Source organism: Pollachius pollachius (assembly GCF_949987615.1).
Source record: "Pollachius pollachius genome assembly, chromosome: 14".
Taxonomy (NCBI): Eukaryota; Metazoa; Chordata; class Actinopteri; order Gadiformes; family Gadidae; genus Pollachius; species Pollachius pollachius.
The window spans coordinates 11674564-11691035 of NC_136947.1; the positions used below are offsets into that span (position 1 = coordinate 11674564).

Below are 16472 nucleotides of genomic sequence, written 5' to 3' on the forward strand. Positions count from 1 at the left end.
TCAGCTGTTTCATCCTGGGAAGACCATTCGAGCTGGAAACTAACCATAAGCCGTTGGTGAGTCTGCTGGGAGGGAAAGCTTTGGATGACCTCCCACCAAGAATCCAAAGGTTTAGGATGAGACTCATGAGGTACAACTATACAGTAAATCATGTCCCTGGCAAAAGCCTGTGGACAGACGACACCTTATCTCGTGCTCCTCTGAGAGCCGCAAGAGCCCACACGGATACAAGCCTACTAGAGGACACCAACATCTATGGAGACTCTGTCATCAGAAACATTCCTGTCAGTGGAGATTATCTGTTCAGCCTACGTGAGCACCTGAAGGCTGACAGCACATGCTCTGCACTGATGGAGTACTGCCCAGATGGCTGGCCTGACAAAAGCCAACTGCAGGGAGTGCTGAGACATTGCTGGGCTGATAGAGCAGTGCTGACTGTGCACGATGGACTGCTGCTGCGGGGCACGAGGCTCGTCATCCCATCGGCCTTACAAGGTGATGTGCTGTAGGGACAACATGAGGGACACCTGGGGGTGACAAAGTGCAGGGGCCGGGCCAAACAGACGGTATGGTGGCCAGGACTCAGCGGCCAGCTGAATGACATGGTGCAGAAATGTAGGACCTGCATTCAAGAGAGAAGGGACGTCAAAGAGCCGCTGATGCCAACAGAGATGCCAGACAGGCTTTGGCAAACCTTGGGAGCTGACCTTTTCACGCTGAAAGGCAAGAAATATCTACTGGTAGTAGATTATTTCTCAAGGTATGTGGAAGTTGCGCTGCTGTCACCTACAAGGTCCACAGATGTGGTGGTACACATGAAATTCATGTTTTCTCGTCATGGAATTTGTGAAATCCCTTTCTCCTCCATGTCAAGGTTCATGTACTTCAGGGAGTCAAAGCCAAAGTTCCTTTCCCCCAATTCCTTCTCAACCATGGCTGAGATAACCCCCACTACGAGTCTCGTTGTGGAAATACCAGAGACGAGAGTCCGACGTGTTATGCGCCATAACACCAACAGCGTGTACAACACTTTGTGTGTACGCGTGTGTACGACACACGCGTTACAGTCCTGGAGCTCTATATCTAAATAATATTATATAATACATAGATATCTATATCATATAATACATATTATCACGGCCAAGCTGTGTGCGCCTCCAGACGATATTATGAATCATAAACAGTCTCTGGTTCTTCCACAACAACATCAATCTGAAGTAGAACCGCACGCTGCCTGCTGCCGGCTGCCCGGCAGCAATACAGGAGACGTCAAAGAACTGACATGTGATGCGCCATAACATAAACAGCAAACACTGTGTGTAAACACACACACAAACACACACACACACACACACACGTGGCGCTCGCACGGTCGTGTCTCATTGGCGGGCCAAATTCTCTGGGCGGGCCAGGGAGAGAAAGGGGAGGAGTTTAGATAATTTATGACGACATATGGGACCACATTCCAAATCAGCGCGCTTCAGCCTCCGTTTTTTCAAAGGCGAGCAGAACACCTAGTGCTCGTTTTACACCGAACGCAAGTTTTAGCCACTGGGGGACCATAGGCAGGCTAGGGGAACTCATATTCATGTTAGAAAACATCATAAAGTGAGATTTTCATGCCATGGGACCTTTAAAATGTAATGTGTTACTTTACTTTGTTACCCAAAAAAGTAATATCTTTACTTATTTAACCATAATGTCATGCACCACTGACTTGCTTGGAGGTTCATTGTAGGTTGTGTGGTAGTAAGGCTTGCTCTTGTTGTGTGGTAGATGATGGCAAGTCTGAGCGCCACTGTATCCCGGAACCTGCTGCTCTTGAGGTGGTGGTCTTGAACCAACAGTGCATGTATGACAGAGCGAGCACGCTGTGGAGCTGCGCCATTCACTGGTAGATCCACAATGGGATGAGCTGGTGGCTCACTCTTGCTACCAGGTTAGCATCTGTACTGATTGACCTTTGTCAGCTCTGCACACTTCTGCCTCAGCTGTGCAGAGATGTCCTTCTTCTTGGAGGGCCTTGCAGCAGGAACTTCATCTGGTTTCTTGTTATAGCTCCCTGGCTGCACATACATAACATTTGTTCGATGGGCTCCTGTTGAGTTGCCTGTCAGGGTGTCAATTTTGGAGTCATCATTGTCGATAGTGCACTGGCGTGGCTAATGGGGACTATGTCTTCAGACATCCAGAAGCAGATACAATGCTGCTCTCTGCCTATGCAAAGGTGAGAGCCATTAAGTCCAGTGGACCTGATGTTCTAGACTGCGGGGATACAGATGTGTATGTCCAAGCAGCTTACGTCTCGCAGCAAGTCAGAGGTGATCTGCTGATTAAACGCAAGCATGCGTTAATTAACTGCCGTGCTAGGCTCTCGGAAGAGGTTGCAGATATCATCAAACCTCTCCATGTGATCACTGGCAGTGACCGCACCTCAGGGTTCTATGGGCATGGGAAGAAGGTGTTGGAGAAGGTGAAGACCCATTCTGAGGCAAGAGAGCTCCTGGGACGAGTGGGCGAGAGTCTGGAATTAAAACATGAAGTCAGAGCGGATATGAAGGCATTTGTCCTCTCCGTAATTTGCAGATGTGAGCTGCGGCCAGGCCAGAGTTTCCAAATGGCACAAACTGAAGAATAAGAGTACAGTCTGTCTCCCACCTGATGATGACTCTTTGAATCTTCAGATGGAAAGGTCAAAATACCTTACATATTGCCAGCTCCATTACAACCTACAAGAGCATCCTTCTCCCATTGGTCATGGCTGGGAACTAGTGAACGGGAAGTGTCGACCAGTGCGTCAAACCCTGCCCCCCTTGTCCCAGCAGCTCACACCTCAAGACTGCTCAGATGAGAGTAGCAGTGCTGATGACAGGATTCAGTGTGGAGATTTAACAGATTCAGATGGAGTCTTTTTAGTTAATTCAATAAATAAATAATAAAAGAAAAAAAATGTTAATGTTATGTTAATAAAAACAACTCCAAGCTAAAGAATATTCGCTGTCTCCCTGCTTTCATTGGTTCCACCCCAGACATCTGATGACCTATGTTGTAATTTTACTGAGCAGTCCTTTCATTTGAGCCTAATATTAAGGCTCTTTGACGATTTTGAAAAATTGACATTAGTGGCAGAGCCAAAAGTGGCAGCAATCTTGAATTTGAAGGTCAAATCAATAAATCTACATCATTTGTGAATTTCTTGACCAAAATAGTCTTAGAAACCAGGTATTATGCAGCGCTGTGGGCAAAACCATTAAAAAGTGCATTTCCAGCTTGACTGACAGCAGTGATTTTGGATACAGGGCTCTCCCAAAATTTCCCCACATTTTTGGGGCACCCCGGCTCATTTTTTTAATTAACCTTCATAGATGACAAATCCAGTGAGAAACTAACCTTTGCTCTCCACGGTCACGGAACTTCTATAGATGACCCAACTAGATGGTCAGCAGCTCGCGGTTTTCACTGTCTTATCTGGTTATCACTGGTTATCACTTGCTTGCTACATCCTATATAATCCAGATAACCCAAAAGACACACACACGCATGCACTCACGCACGCATGCACGCGCGCACAGCCAGGTCACTATTCAGCGCATGAATTTGAGGAAAATAGTGAAATGGCAATTATAAAAACAGTGTCCCCACCAAAGCTCAGACCAAACCTTAGCCCTTGAGAGAGAGAGAGAGAGAGAGAGAGAGAGAGCGATGGAGACAGAAGGAGAGAAGAAGAGAGTGCGGGACCTTTGACAAACTTCTGTAGAACCTGAGCCTCTGTGTGGGCCTCTTCTTCTTCTCTGGTTAGGGTCTGCTGTGTCTACAGAAGACAACCAATAACGCCGTCCCTGTCTGTTAACTCTTCTGTGCGGGCTGGTGAGGGCTCGCCCCGGAGCCAACGCACAGGTTTATTTTCCCCTTCCTCCGGGGCCCGGGGCCAACGGCGGAAGCGGCTCCTGGTGACAAATCACCACATTAAGAGTGTGCACGTGTCCTCCCTGGGTTTATTGGTTTCAGATAAAAATGGGATATTTGGGGTTTGTTTATTTCCGTCTGCAATGTATTGTGGGATGAACGTTTTATGGCAGAGTGTGGGAATTTGGTGTGTTTGTGTGTATGTGTGTGTGTTTGTATGTATGTTTGTGTGCATGAGTGTGTTTGTGTGTATTTGTCTATGTATGGGTTTGCATGTATGTTTGTGTGCATGCATGTGTGTTTGTGTGTATTTGGGTTTGTGTGTATTTGTGTGTGTGTGTGTGTGTTTATGCGTGTGTGTGCTTATGAGTGTGTGTGCTTATGTGTGTTTTTGTGTGTGTGTGTGCGTGTGTGTGTGTGTATGTATGTCTGTGTGCGTGTGTGTGGTTGTGTGTATTTGTCTATGTATGGGTTTGTATGTATGTTTGTGTGCATGTTTGTGTGTATTTGTATTGTGTGTATAGGTCTGTGTGTGTGTGTGTGTGTGTTTGTGTGTGTGTGTGTGTGTGTGTGTGTGTGTGTGTGCGTGTGTGTGTTCTCTCATGCGCGAGTCGTTAATAATATACTGATGGCAATACCGTGGTGAGTGACCCACAGCCGAGCCATTAATCAAACAACACAACTAGCATATGATCATAATAAATATGCTCAAGATGAATGTCCCTCGCCCAGGCCGACACCCTCGGGCTTCCGGAGAAAGAGCAAGGAACGGGATCCAGAAAGGACGAATAGGGAGCAGATAACATCAAAAGGAGCTATTTGCGGGGGGACGGATATATTCTGTTGCCCTGCTGGAGTCTCCATTTCGAAGAGGCGTCCCCGTGGGGCGGCAGCGCTGTCTGTGTACACTGCGACCATAGGGACGGGGTTTATATACAGAGAAGTTACACAGCGTGTGTCCCTATATAACTCACTCCATAAACTCCTCTGGTTTCAAGACACGGCATAACTCATAGTTCACCCGGCTAATGCTTCTCTGTGGTTTAGAGCCGGGGTAGAGGCAGAGCACTCCTCAAGCTGTAATCTTTATTAATTCAGGAATGTATAAATTTAATTTGCTATTCAATTTACGTTTGTTGATGTAGTTCAAATAAATGCTTATTTTAGTACAAATTAATAGGCCACTCCGGTAGGCCTACGTTAGAGACACCAATGAATGTTAATAAAGGCTTCATACTTCATACTATAATAAAACGAACAGAAAAGCTGGTTGACATCCTAAATGGCTTCTTTCAAAAAAAGTGAAGACCACTTTTATGCTACAAATGTATTAAATATGAAAATATGTTACTATTGTGTTTTCAAATTAGACTGTACATTAAACATTCTTTAGCACAAACGTAAATATATATATATTCGACCCTCCCCTGAGGTCAAGGTAAACCAGGTTTATATGAAACAGGTGGACAATGTGTTGAGACCTTTGGTTGAGACCTAAGAAGGCTGAAAGTTAAGGCAACAACACAGACCGTTCATTGCTGAGCCTCAGTCTTTAACGGGCACTTCTACAACAGTTAAGTCCCGTGGGATAATGTGACCCATCCATTTTGTCTTCACGGCCTCAATGACTTCAGTAGTGCAATGTACACGAGGGTAAGCCACCTCTCGAAGTTTAACAAATCCTCTACTGACCCCCAGTGGCGATATTATGTGACTACAACTATCAAGCCAATAATGTCTTTGGTGTGTCACTCAAAACTATTCGGCTGAGTAGAAAAATAACATTGAAACGCCCCCAACACTGTTTACAATGGAATATTTAAAGTAAATTGACGACCGCCTCATCAGATGAATTAACATTAACATGTATTTTTTTTTCTCACGGCGTATTAGACTGGGCGCGGTCGTTGCCTAGGACCTACGCCCGATATACATACATGTATAATACGAAGTGTAAATGGTTACTGTTAGCCTACTAACAAATCTCCCTGACTCCTTATAGCCGTTCTCGATACCCAGTCCCTTTAGAAAGTGACACCGGTACAAACCAACCTCCCACCAATGTGGACCCACGCTCCTGGGAGGCTTTCCGCACCTAAATAACGGAATATTTCTCACATCTACATTACTTGTAGATGTGAGACATATTCCATTATTTATCTGAAGTAGGCTATCTGATTAAATCTGAAGGGCTGGATATTTCGTATGCTTCATAAATATTAAGCCCCCGTAGTTCAGTTTTTTTTTTTTATATTCCTTTATAATAAGGGGAGGTGAGGTGAACGAGTATGCGTTCATCGTGTTCCCTCACCAAAGCAACGCCTCTCATTCGCGTAGAGCGGTTGCCTAGCAACTGTGTGTGGGCGGGACCAGCGTGGTGGAGGGCGTGGCCACGGCCTGATTCTCCACACAGGGCAGACCGGGAACCAGGAACAAAAATGCAGCGGCGGGGCTTAGAAACCGGTTGAGTAGTAAAGGACGCGGTTGCACGCCCCCCAGCAAGGAGCAGGCAGAAGGCGGATTATACGATTAAACTTGGAGCAAAATACTCTGGTAAAAATAATCACAGTTACAGGGGAACATGTCAAACTCAAACTGGAAGCCGTTTGTTTTCGGCGGTCTAGCCTCTGTCACGGCAGAATGCGGTAAGTTGTCGACTGTCTCGTACAGTAGCTAGTGGGCCCCGCGTGGATTATTCCACCGCTTGCTAATTGCACATGAGTCTTTGATTAACGTACGGTTGACCTCTTGTTGCAGGGACTTTCCCAATCGATTTGACCAAGACGCGGCTACAAGTTCAAGGCCAAGTGGGAGACAGCAAATATCGAGAAATTCGCTACAGAGGAATGCTCCATGCAATGGTGAAAATTTGCAGAGAGGAGGGAGTCAGAACACTGTATTCGGGGTGAGTTCCCCTTTTTTTTATGTTTTATTGCTACAATCACCTGAGTATTTGTTTCTGTGCAGAATAAAGATTATCCATGGCCCCTCTCTATATACAGCCTAGCCCCAGCGATGCTGCGCCAGGCGTCCTATGGAACAATAAAGATCGGCACCTACCAGAGCTTCAAGCGTCTTCTCGTGGACAACCCAGAGGGTAAGAACACAGCCGACACCACACCGTCAAGAGACATGCATGAACTCAGTATTCAGTATCCACTTATTGAATTTAACCATGTTGTTGGTGACCTAGATTCTCTAGACAATCATGGGCCTGATGTGTCTCAGGGGGTAGGATGGTTGACCTAATTTCACCAGTTAACTTAATATTTGAATAAATTAGCTTCTGTGTGTTCAGCCCCATGGCAAAATTACAACTTTAAGTTGTGGCAGTGCATCATTAAACGGCCCAATGTATGCAGTGGAACTGTACATATGTATTCTGCCTGTAATATCTATTAGAGGTGCATACATCCAATGTTTGACCATCAATTTACATTTACAATCTCAAACCAACAGACGTCAACACTCAGTCCAAACGTTGCATTTGCCAATAAGGCACTAGACATAATTGAGATGATGAGTTTCCTTTTTTGTTTCAGACGAGACGTTGCTGATAAACGTAGGCTGTGGCGTTATGTCTGGGGTCATCTCCTCGTCCATCGCGAACCCAACCGATGTGCTGAAGGTACTCTCACTCACTCACTCACTGAACGAATGATTGACAGCATCAGTTTTTTTTAATTACCTGCAGGTACAAACCCACACAAGGAGATTGACATAAAGATAACTAGCCTGAAAGAAGTGAATGATTCTCAGTGTGTCGTGTCGCTTGGGACGTGGTTCCTGGAACTGTGCATTGAAACCTAACACCAAGCTACAGTTGTTAAAGCAGCAGCCGGTAGCAGTAAACCTAACATGTGCAGGGACTTAGTGTTAAACCTATAATGTGGTGGGGAAAAAGTATAACTCAAATGTATTGCACAGGTAAAAACACTGTAACCGCCCTCAGTACTCAAACATGCACTGTGAAGTGGCTTCACGTTAAGAGTCTAAAGCTGCTGTTTTTGGTGGAAGGAGGGGTTTTTGGTGGATTGGAGAGGGACTGTTTGCTCCCCAGACATGTGGTTTTTCTGGTTGGATTGCAAGGCTGAGCGGGGAGAAGGTTAATGCAATGCCTAACAAGGCACAACAGACTTTATTTATAGGCCAGGTTCTTGAGAACCCCACATAGTGTTCTGTAAGAGATCTGCACACAGGATCCCTGTGTGTGTGTGTGTGTGTGTGTGTGTGTGTGTGTGTGACCTTTCTCTCCTTTCCACCCCTTGCCAATGACGTGTATGTGAGCCCTGTAAAGCCTATAAAGGTGTGTGTTAATATGCAATCTCCTCTTGCCTCCAACCTTTCGTGTATGTGTCCCTCAGATCCGCATGCAGGCTCAGGGCAGTGTTATCCAGGGCAGCATGATGGGGAACTTCATCAACATTTACCAGCAGGAGGGAACCAGAGGACTGTGGAAGGTACCTTTTTAGGACCTTTTAATCTCTCCAACCATTCCCTATCACTCATCCACCAATCACTTGTGAGCGGCTCGGTAAAGCTGCATTGTGTCTGTCTGCCCATCAGGGCGTGTCTCTCACGGCCCAGAGGGCGGCCATCGTGGTCGGGGTGGAGCTGCCCGTCTATGACCTCACCAAGAAGCACCTCATCCTGTCGGGTCACATGGGCGACACTGTCTACACACACTTCCTGTAAGTGACATGCCTGAGAGACACAATTTATTTTCTTTATTGTGTACACAAAATATGATCATAAAGGCGGCCCCTTAATAGTCGACCATGTTGTCATTAGTCCCTTAGTCGCTCAAATAGAAAAATAATACAAATAAAACAAAACAGAGGTGGTCGCAACGAGCCCTGATTTAACTCGTAGCTGAATCTTGTCAGGTAAACATTGGTGTGACTTTGCCGGTAAAGGTTATTCCACACGTACACTGCCATTAATTGCTCACCTGATGGAGCTCCCGACTTCCAGACGCAATGAAAACGAAAAATAATCCCTTTTTTTTTTTTCCCCATTTATTTGTTATGACAGCCATAAAGCAATTGCTGCTTTTGATACATTTGTGAACAACTATACAATGTATGAATGCAGTTTACAAAATGGTCAGTATCGCCTTCCTGGTTGTTCAAAGACCTTCACCGCTTTGCTGATTTTTGTGCTCGTAAAAACAATTTCAATGGCACTTTGTCCCAGTTTGGTATGTAGCACAATGATGAAGTATTTCTTTTATAACTCTCTCTCAGACCTGGAACTCAAACTATTTTCTGATGCCCTCAAAAATATACTGAAATAATTACATTACAAGTTTGACGATTAGTGGACTATTTGATTGAACTGACGACTAAGAGTCCACTAAGAAAATATTCAGCCTGGGGCATGAATATAAATCTATAAATTATACCGATCTAATAGAACATTGATACACTGTTCAAAGGTTAATTTGTGGGTGTTGGCTTGGGGTGAATATGACTTGGCATGGGGTGAATATGACTCGTTCAAAATTCTAAGAAACTTTGTTAGTGTGCAGCAATGACATGACCTCTGTGCATGCTTCAACGTGCTAGGAGAAAGGAATGTACTAAAAACTGAGCCTGCACACGTTTCCAATTATAGTTAAACTTGACCTGCTTTAACTGTGTTTCAATTGTCATCATGGTTCAAATCTCAGAGCTATGGGACATGGGAGTTATGTCCTGACATATGGAATGAGAGTCAATGAAGTTTGCGCAGGAGGTCAGTAAGACAATTAAAGGATTAATTACCGCTTTCAGACCGAGCCTGCAACCGGTCTGAATTGGTTTAACTGTAAAGGCTACGGCCCAACAGGTTCATATCAAACCCATTGCAAGAATTTATAGAAGTGGAGCAACTGTCTATACACCATCACTCAAGAACGAAATGAGAAGAGAGCGAGAGGGAGCGAGAGACTTTTTTTTGAGCCATCAGCTCAAATTTCTGCATGCTCAACGCAACCCTGGGCTTTTCAAGGTATGGAACTAGTTCTGAAAACCCGAGGCGATGGGTTTTCAGAAGTACCAATGCCAATTTTACTTCCATAGAGTTTATAATATGTTGTATAATCATTTAATTTATTTTATATGTATTCTATTTATTTTTTATTGTACCTATATCAATTCAACAGCAGATTGATCAACATGGCTCCTTTTTAATTTCTCTCACCCTCAAAACACGAATGTCTGAATGACGGTATCTCACAGCCTATCAAATGCCTGTAACTAGGCAATTATTGTTTGCTAAATGTGACTCATGTCCCACCATCCAAATTAGGTAATATATGGATCAGAGATCAGGGGAACATAATTAGTGCTCATCGTGTTGTAGCCTAAAAAATAATCTAAACCTAAAATAAAAAGGCTAAAGAAACAGACTTTGATAGATTGGTATATTTGTTTGATTAGTTAGTTTGATACTGTTTTCGAACTGTGAGACTGTGCCTGTCTATTAATAAAACCGTTTATTACCCTTTGAATTCCTAATAATGGTTCTACAGTTGCTGCGTTAACTTGATTTAGATGAGACATGCATAAAACGATGGCCAAAGACACAGAAAAACCAACGGACCAATTCAATACACTGGCGCCATCGCCTCCCTCTCTGTTAAAACATTATTTTGGGAGTGCTGAAAAACCGAGGCGCTGGGTAATTGGCTTGACCTAAACCTGTCTTTCCTCGCTCTGCTGCCCCCAGGTCCAGCTTTGTGTGCGGTTTGGCCGGGGCCCTGACCTCCAACCCGGTGGATGTGGTCCGGACCCGCATGATGAACCAGCGGGGAGGAGCCGTGTACCAGGGCACCGTGGACTGCCTGCTACAGGTAGGTCTATAGGGACCCCTCAACGCAAAACCAGCCATGCATGACGTGTGGTCAGCCAGGATACATCAAGGAAAACCCTGGTCATTTGCCACTTCTGTTTTCAGAAAATGTATTGTATGTTTACTTTGGAGACAGTGTATTCAGTGGTTCTGCTGGACTGCTTCTTAGAATGTTATCACGCTAGCATGCGTGCAGAACGATGTGTCAGATGTGCAAACTGGTTAAGAGCTTTTTGGTCTGTACATTTTGAGCACTCCAGTTTGATGACTTCGCTGTGATTGATCGAGGTTGTCTCTCTCTCTCGATCTTTAGACGTGGCGTTCGGAGGGCTTCATGGCTCTTTACAAAGGGTTCTTCCCCAACTGGCTGCGTCTGGGTCCGTGGAATATCATTGTATCCTTCTCCATGTCATGAACGCATGTCACGCCGCATGTCCACACTCGTGTCAGTCTGTTGTTTACCTTCTGGGGAGGTGGTTGATGTAGTTGAGTTTTCCTTTATAACTTTGCCATGTCAAGCGACGCTCTGTTTGTTTGAGACTTTATGAAATGCTAGCCAACTCCGTTATGTAACACTGTGAACCCCTAGACTTCTCCTTCCTCATTACCTCCTGATCCTTGGCAAGAACAAAACACAACAGGGGCCCAAGACGGGTTTAAGGAAAAGATGCAGTGTTAGAGGGAGAACGGACCCTAAGAGATTTCAGGGCCAAAGGTGTAAATCCGTTTTTAATAAGGTTCCAAGTTTGACTAAAGCTATGAGGAAACAAAACCCGGGAGTGGACGGGCCTGAAATACGAAGATTGTTGCCTAGCAAGGCCAGGGTGATACCCGCTTAAGGGCACAGGAAGCATTCGGAACAGGATAGACCATGTTACATTAGGGCTGGGCGATTAATCGATTTTTAATTGTTATCGAAAAAAAAGTTTTTTTTTAAGGTTAAATATCAACATGGCAGCATGCACTGAAAAAAAGTGAGTTTGTAGAGTTTGTTTAAAGTCTGTGGTAACCAAAAGCAGCAGCACATCACATTTATTTTAACATCTTAAACTGAGGCACGCAGCAGAGTGGGAGATGTGTGTTATTAGGGGTCCGAGCGGCGAGGCTGCTTTGACCCCTATTGTTTCTGTACCGTTCATTTTTCCCCCCAGACTCTGTAAAAGTCATACTGCAGTCTATACCATAGGTCGAAAACTCTTGAAATTTTCTGTAATCTCAATAACCCCCACTACCCATAAACCCAAATTTGTGGTACTGCACTCAAAGGTGGCGCTATTGTAAAACATCATGAATTAGGCTTAATTCTCCTCTCCAGATTGACCTGGACTCAAAATTCTTTCATCATATTAATCTCTGGAATCAGATTCATCATTATGGCCCAGCTCTTATGCCCTACAAATGTTTACTTTTCCCACAATCTCATAGAAAAGCCAAAAGTCCACAGTCTCAGCCCATTTTTCCTATATTTAAGGATGCTTTAATTGTCCTTTAACATTTACATGACAAACGAAATACAGTACTGAGGTCTCCATGTGCTACCTAAAACCCTAAAATTTGTTTAACTTGAAATGAACTATTAATATGGAAAAAGACATATTAAGATACAAAAATACACACTAAATGCCAGCCCCCTTCAACTTCCTTAGGAAGTAGAGCCGTTGATGGGCCTTCTTGATGGTGTGCATGGTGTTCTCCCGCCAGGTGAGCGTGTTGGTAAGGAGCAGGCCAAGGTATTTGAATGTGTGAACCCTCTCCACAGCAGTGTTGTCGATGTAGAGGGGGAGGGGTAGGGCCCTTCCTGCATAAGTCCACAATCGACTCCTTCGTCTTCTTTGTGTTCAGGATCAGGTTGTTTTCCCCGCACCACAGTTCCAGTCCCCTCACTTCCTGCCTGTAAGCCGTCTCATCCCCATTGCTGATAAGTCCTATCACGGCTGTGTCATCTGCAAACTATGACAATACTGTCGTAGTGTGCTCTGCATTCGTGAGTAAGCAGTGTGTACAGTAGAGGGCTGAGCACACAGCCCTGAGGACTGCCGGTGTTGAGGATGGTGGGTGAGGAGGGGAGATTATTAATCCTAACAGACTGAGGTCTGTGGGTCAGGAAATCCAGTATCCAATTGCAGAGTGATGGAGCGAGACCGAGTGCTGACAGCTTGTTGATCAGTGTCTGTGGAATGATTGTAAGCAGAACTAAAATCAAGAAAAAGTAGTCTCACACATGAATTGCTAGTTTCCAGATGTGGGAAGGCTTGGTGGATAATGGCTGAAACTGCATCAGCAGTCGACTGGTTCTGCCTGTAAGCGTACTGGTGACAGTCGGATGTGATGTTAATGGTGTTCTTCATATGTGACATTACCACCCTCTCAAATGTTTTCATGATGATTGGGGTGAGAGCAACAGGTCTATAGTCATTGAGACAGGTGACCGTCTGGGCTTTTGGTACCAGAATGACGGTGGATGTCTTAAGACATGTTGGTGCAGTGGCCTGTGCCAGGGAGGTGTTAAAGATGTCACACATGACCCCTGAGAGTTGACATGCACAGTCCTTTAGGACACGACCTGGAATACCGTCAGGTCCAGCTGCTTTGCATGGACTTATTTTGCAACCTCCCTGTCTGATACTCAGTGTGTAGTCCCCTGGCGAGGATGTATGCTTGGTAGGGGAGTTATTGGAGGCCTCGAAACGGGCATAAAAGTGTTTCAGAGCATCAGTCAAGGAGGGGTCGGTGGGGCATTGTGCATTCTTCTTGCTGTAATTGGTAACACACTTAAAGCCCTTCCACATGCTACGTGGGTCATTAGAGAGGAAATGCTCTTGCTGTCTTTATGCCGGTTGTCATGCTTCGCCGTGTGTCTGAGTCCCCGGACCTGAACGCAGCGTCTCGTGCTCCCAGAATCAATCGCACCTCGACATTCAGCCAGGGTTTTTGGTAAGGGCTAATCCTGAGGGTTTTCCTGATGGTGACGTCATCCATACACTTTTTAATGTATGCCAGGACTGATGTAGTATATTCTTCCAGGTTCACAACATCAGCCACCATTGCTGCTTCTCTAAACATCTGCCAGTCCGTGCTTTCAAAACAGTCCTCGAGCATAGAGACCGCTCAACTCGGCTACACCGTGATGTCTTCCTCAGGGCAGTATGCATAGGCCAGCATGATTGAGATGTGATCTGAAGAGCCAAGATGGGGGCAGGGGAAAGCCCGGTACGTCCGACGTCTGTTGGTTTACACTTTATCCAGTGTATTGTTGCCTCTGGGTATTTGTTCGGCAGAGTGTTAATGATGTCGTGCAATTCCATCTTATTGCCCAGTGCGCGAACATTTGACAGAAAGAGGGAAGGAATAGGTGGTCTGCATGCCCCGGCTTTCACCTTGGCTATCAGTCCAGCCCTCTTGCCCCGCTTCTGCCTCCTCGCACGCTGCTTCCTCTTGCCTCTGCAGCCGTGCAATCCGTCCTTCCACGCCGTTGTCCTAAGTATTCGCAGTCTCCCAAGTTGCGATTTTAGTTTTGGTGAAAGTGAAGCTGCTACCTTCTAAAGCGCTAAAAGTTTGGCGTTACAATATCTAAGATTCTCACTGAGAGCTAGAGAAGCCGCTGCACTGACGCGTGCCACCGTCTTGGATCACATGACATGTGTATTACTTTACCACCACCGTATGACCATTTTGTTATTGTATAACTACGATACGTCGTGGATACCATTGACGGGGCACATTTTCAGATCTGTACTGTTAATTCTCTTGTGAAATGTTTGCTTGGAGTTTTCTTGATGTTGTGTGCTTATCAATAGACAATTTCCCGATGTGAATGAGGCTTCATGCAGTTCAGGAATGTCAGTGGCTCAACGGGATAATGCCTTGTACCGGTGATCCTTAAGTTGTGAGTTCAAATCCCGATTAGAGCATTATGAACAAGCTGAACATGACATTCGGCCATTGCTCTGCAGGTGAGTGCTCTCCCACTCACCTGAAAGCCAAGGCACAGTATGGCATTAAGGGGAACATCTTTCCTTCATAATTATGTCATCTATCTATCGCTCTCTCTCTCTCTCTCTAGTGTGTTCTTGACTTTACATTTTGCTCGGACCCCGTTAGTCACCGCTTGCGGTTATATTTTATTTTGCTTTTGTTAATCATTGTTATTCTTCAAATAAACTTTTCTTTTTTTTCACTTTCACAAAAGAATCAAGTAAAATCGATAATCGGGTTTGGTTAGAAAAGATCTGAGATTTAATTTTTAGGCCAAGTCGCCCAGCCCTACTGTTACATCCCATTCTTCTGTTGGGGAAACCTGCGTTTTCCTTGACTTCCCATGCCCAGTTCTTCCTCACCTACGAGCAGCTAAAGAAGATTGACGTTTGACGATGAAGGCTGAAACGAGCAGAAGAAGTGAACGACAAGCGAGAGAGAAACCGTGGGGACCATGGCAGGAAGTCCCTGCGCAGGAAAGCCTGGATGGATCCAGCATGGAGCCATTGGATAGGGCTGGGGGAAAGAGGTGGGAAGATCGATGTGCCATCCAACATATATAAGGCTTCATATGTCTTGGATGTTGACTGCGCTTGTAACCCGTCAGTCACACGCTTGCACATACATGCAGTTTCTCCCAGCCGAACCGCCTCTCCCTCCTTCCCACCCACCGTGTTGCGTTCCTGGCGTACCTCGATGAACCACCCACCTCCCACCCTTAAGCCCCAGCAACCCCTTGTTTTGTTGGAAAACACCCAGAGTGGTGCCCCAGTACATACAAAGTGCAACGACGGCACACCTGCCGATTTTGAGTGCCTTAGTGAACTGAATCACTTCCTGTTGATGGCCCTGCTTGAGCTGCAGATGAAGGAGAGGCAGGAAGTCCAGGCGACCACGGGCACCAGTGGTTAAATTCCACTTCCCAGGGGGGGCCCACACAAGACTCAAATCTAACATTTCTACACTTCATACACTCATTTATTATCGTCTCCCTAAATTGTCATACAGGGAAAATGGGGTGACGGCATTTTTGTTTTTATGATTATTCCTCTGTAGAATATTATTTGCCTAATGTTTAAGATTGACCAAGAATGTATCGTCTCCATATTCGACTGCTATATAAACACTTTTGTATAAACAGTGTAAACGGAGCGAACAACACACACCAGAACCAAATGCGTCAGTCATACTCTCTCATGTCTCATGAGATACAAGCCACGGAGGGTAACTAACTGGGTTCCCATGTCCCGTCTTAGTTCTTCCATAACGCATTGCAATGCCATTACAGCCTCATGCTTCATGAAATGGCTCATTGTTGACGCCAAACTTGTTTGCACACAGCGCAAAACTCGTTTGTATCATGTTGAAAAGCATCCCAGCTGACCAAATAGTTACTTAAAAGGGAAACGTATAAATGTATTACCTATTGCTTTATGTATGCTTATATTGTACGAAATGAATATTCCAATGGTCATTCATGTCCAACTGTGGATATTTACGTGCATTTGTTCCAACCATGTTACCAACTGCGTTTGTTAGTACCAGTGTCTGTTCGATCGGTGCGATTTCGGGAAACGTATTATGCTGATGTTACAATTGTTTGAGTTCTGATCATTGAGAGATCCACCGAATAAACTGTAAACATTGCCACTCGTAGTTTATTTTTTTTCCATTGGAGGGCGCTGTGTAGCCACAATAACAAACAAGAGCCTGACCCAGATGAAGGGAACTGTTATGTTGTTCCCCTTGCCAAGTTG

At 45.1% G+C, this 16472-nt stretch overlaps 1 protein-coding gene across 1 annotated transcript; it reads left to right on the forward strand.

Moving 5' to 3' along the window:
- Positions 1-6359: 6359 nt before the first annotated feature.
- Positions 6360-16472, forward strand: LOC307086428 (kidney mitochondrial carrier protein 1-like). Its single transcript, XM_079751640.1, has 9 exons — positions 6360-6551; positions 6664-6811; positions 6909-7003; positions 7449-7534; positions 8271-8366; positions 8473-8597; positions 10618-10741; positions 11054-11134; positions 15067-16472. The coding sequence occupies exons 1-9, from the start codon at positions 6488-6490 to the stop codon at positions 15106-15108; spliced, it is 861 nt and encodes a 286-aa protein (XP_079607766.1). The 5' UTR covers positions 6360-6487; the 3' UTR covers positions 15109-16472.

What these genes read in the sequence shown, in the direction of transcription:
- LOC307086428 (XM_079751640.1), top strand. Translation starts at nt 6,488, where the DNA reads ATGTCAAACTCAAACTGGAAGCCGTTTGTTTTCGGCGGTCTAGCCTCT. An exon ending in CTCTGTCACGGCAGAATGCG is followed by an intron (nt 6,552 to 6,663) that starts GTAAGTTGTCGA and finishes CTCTTGTTGCAG; the next exon opens with GGACTTTCCCAATCGATTTG. An exon ending in GTCAGAACACTGTATTCGGG is followed by an intron (nt 6,812 to 6,908) that starts GTGAGTTCCCCT and finishes CTCTATATACAG; the next exon opens with CCTAGCCCCAGCGATGCTGC.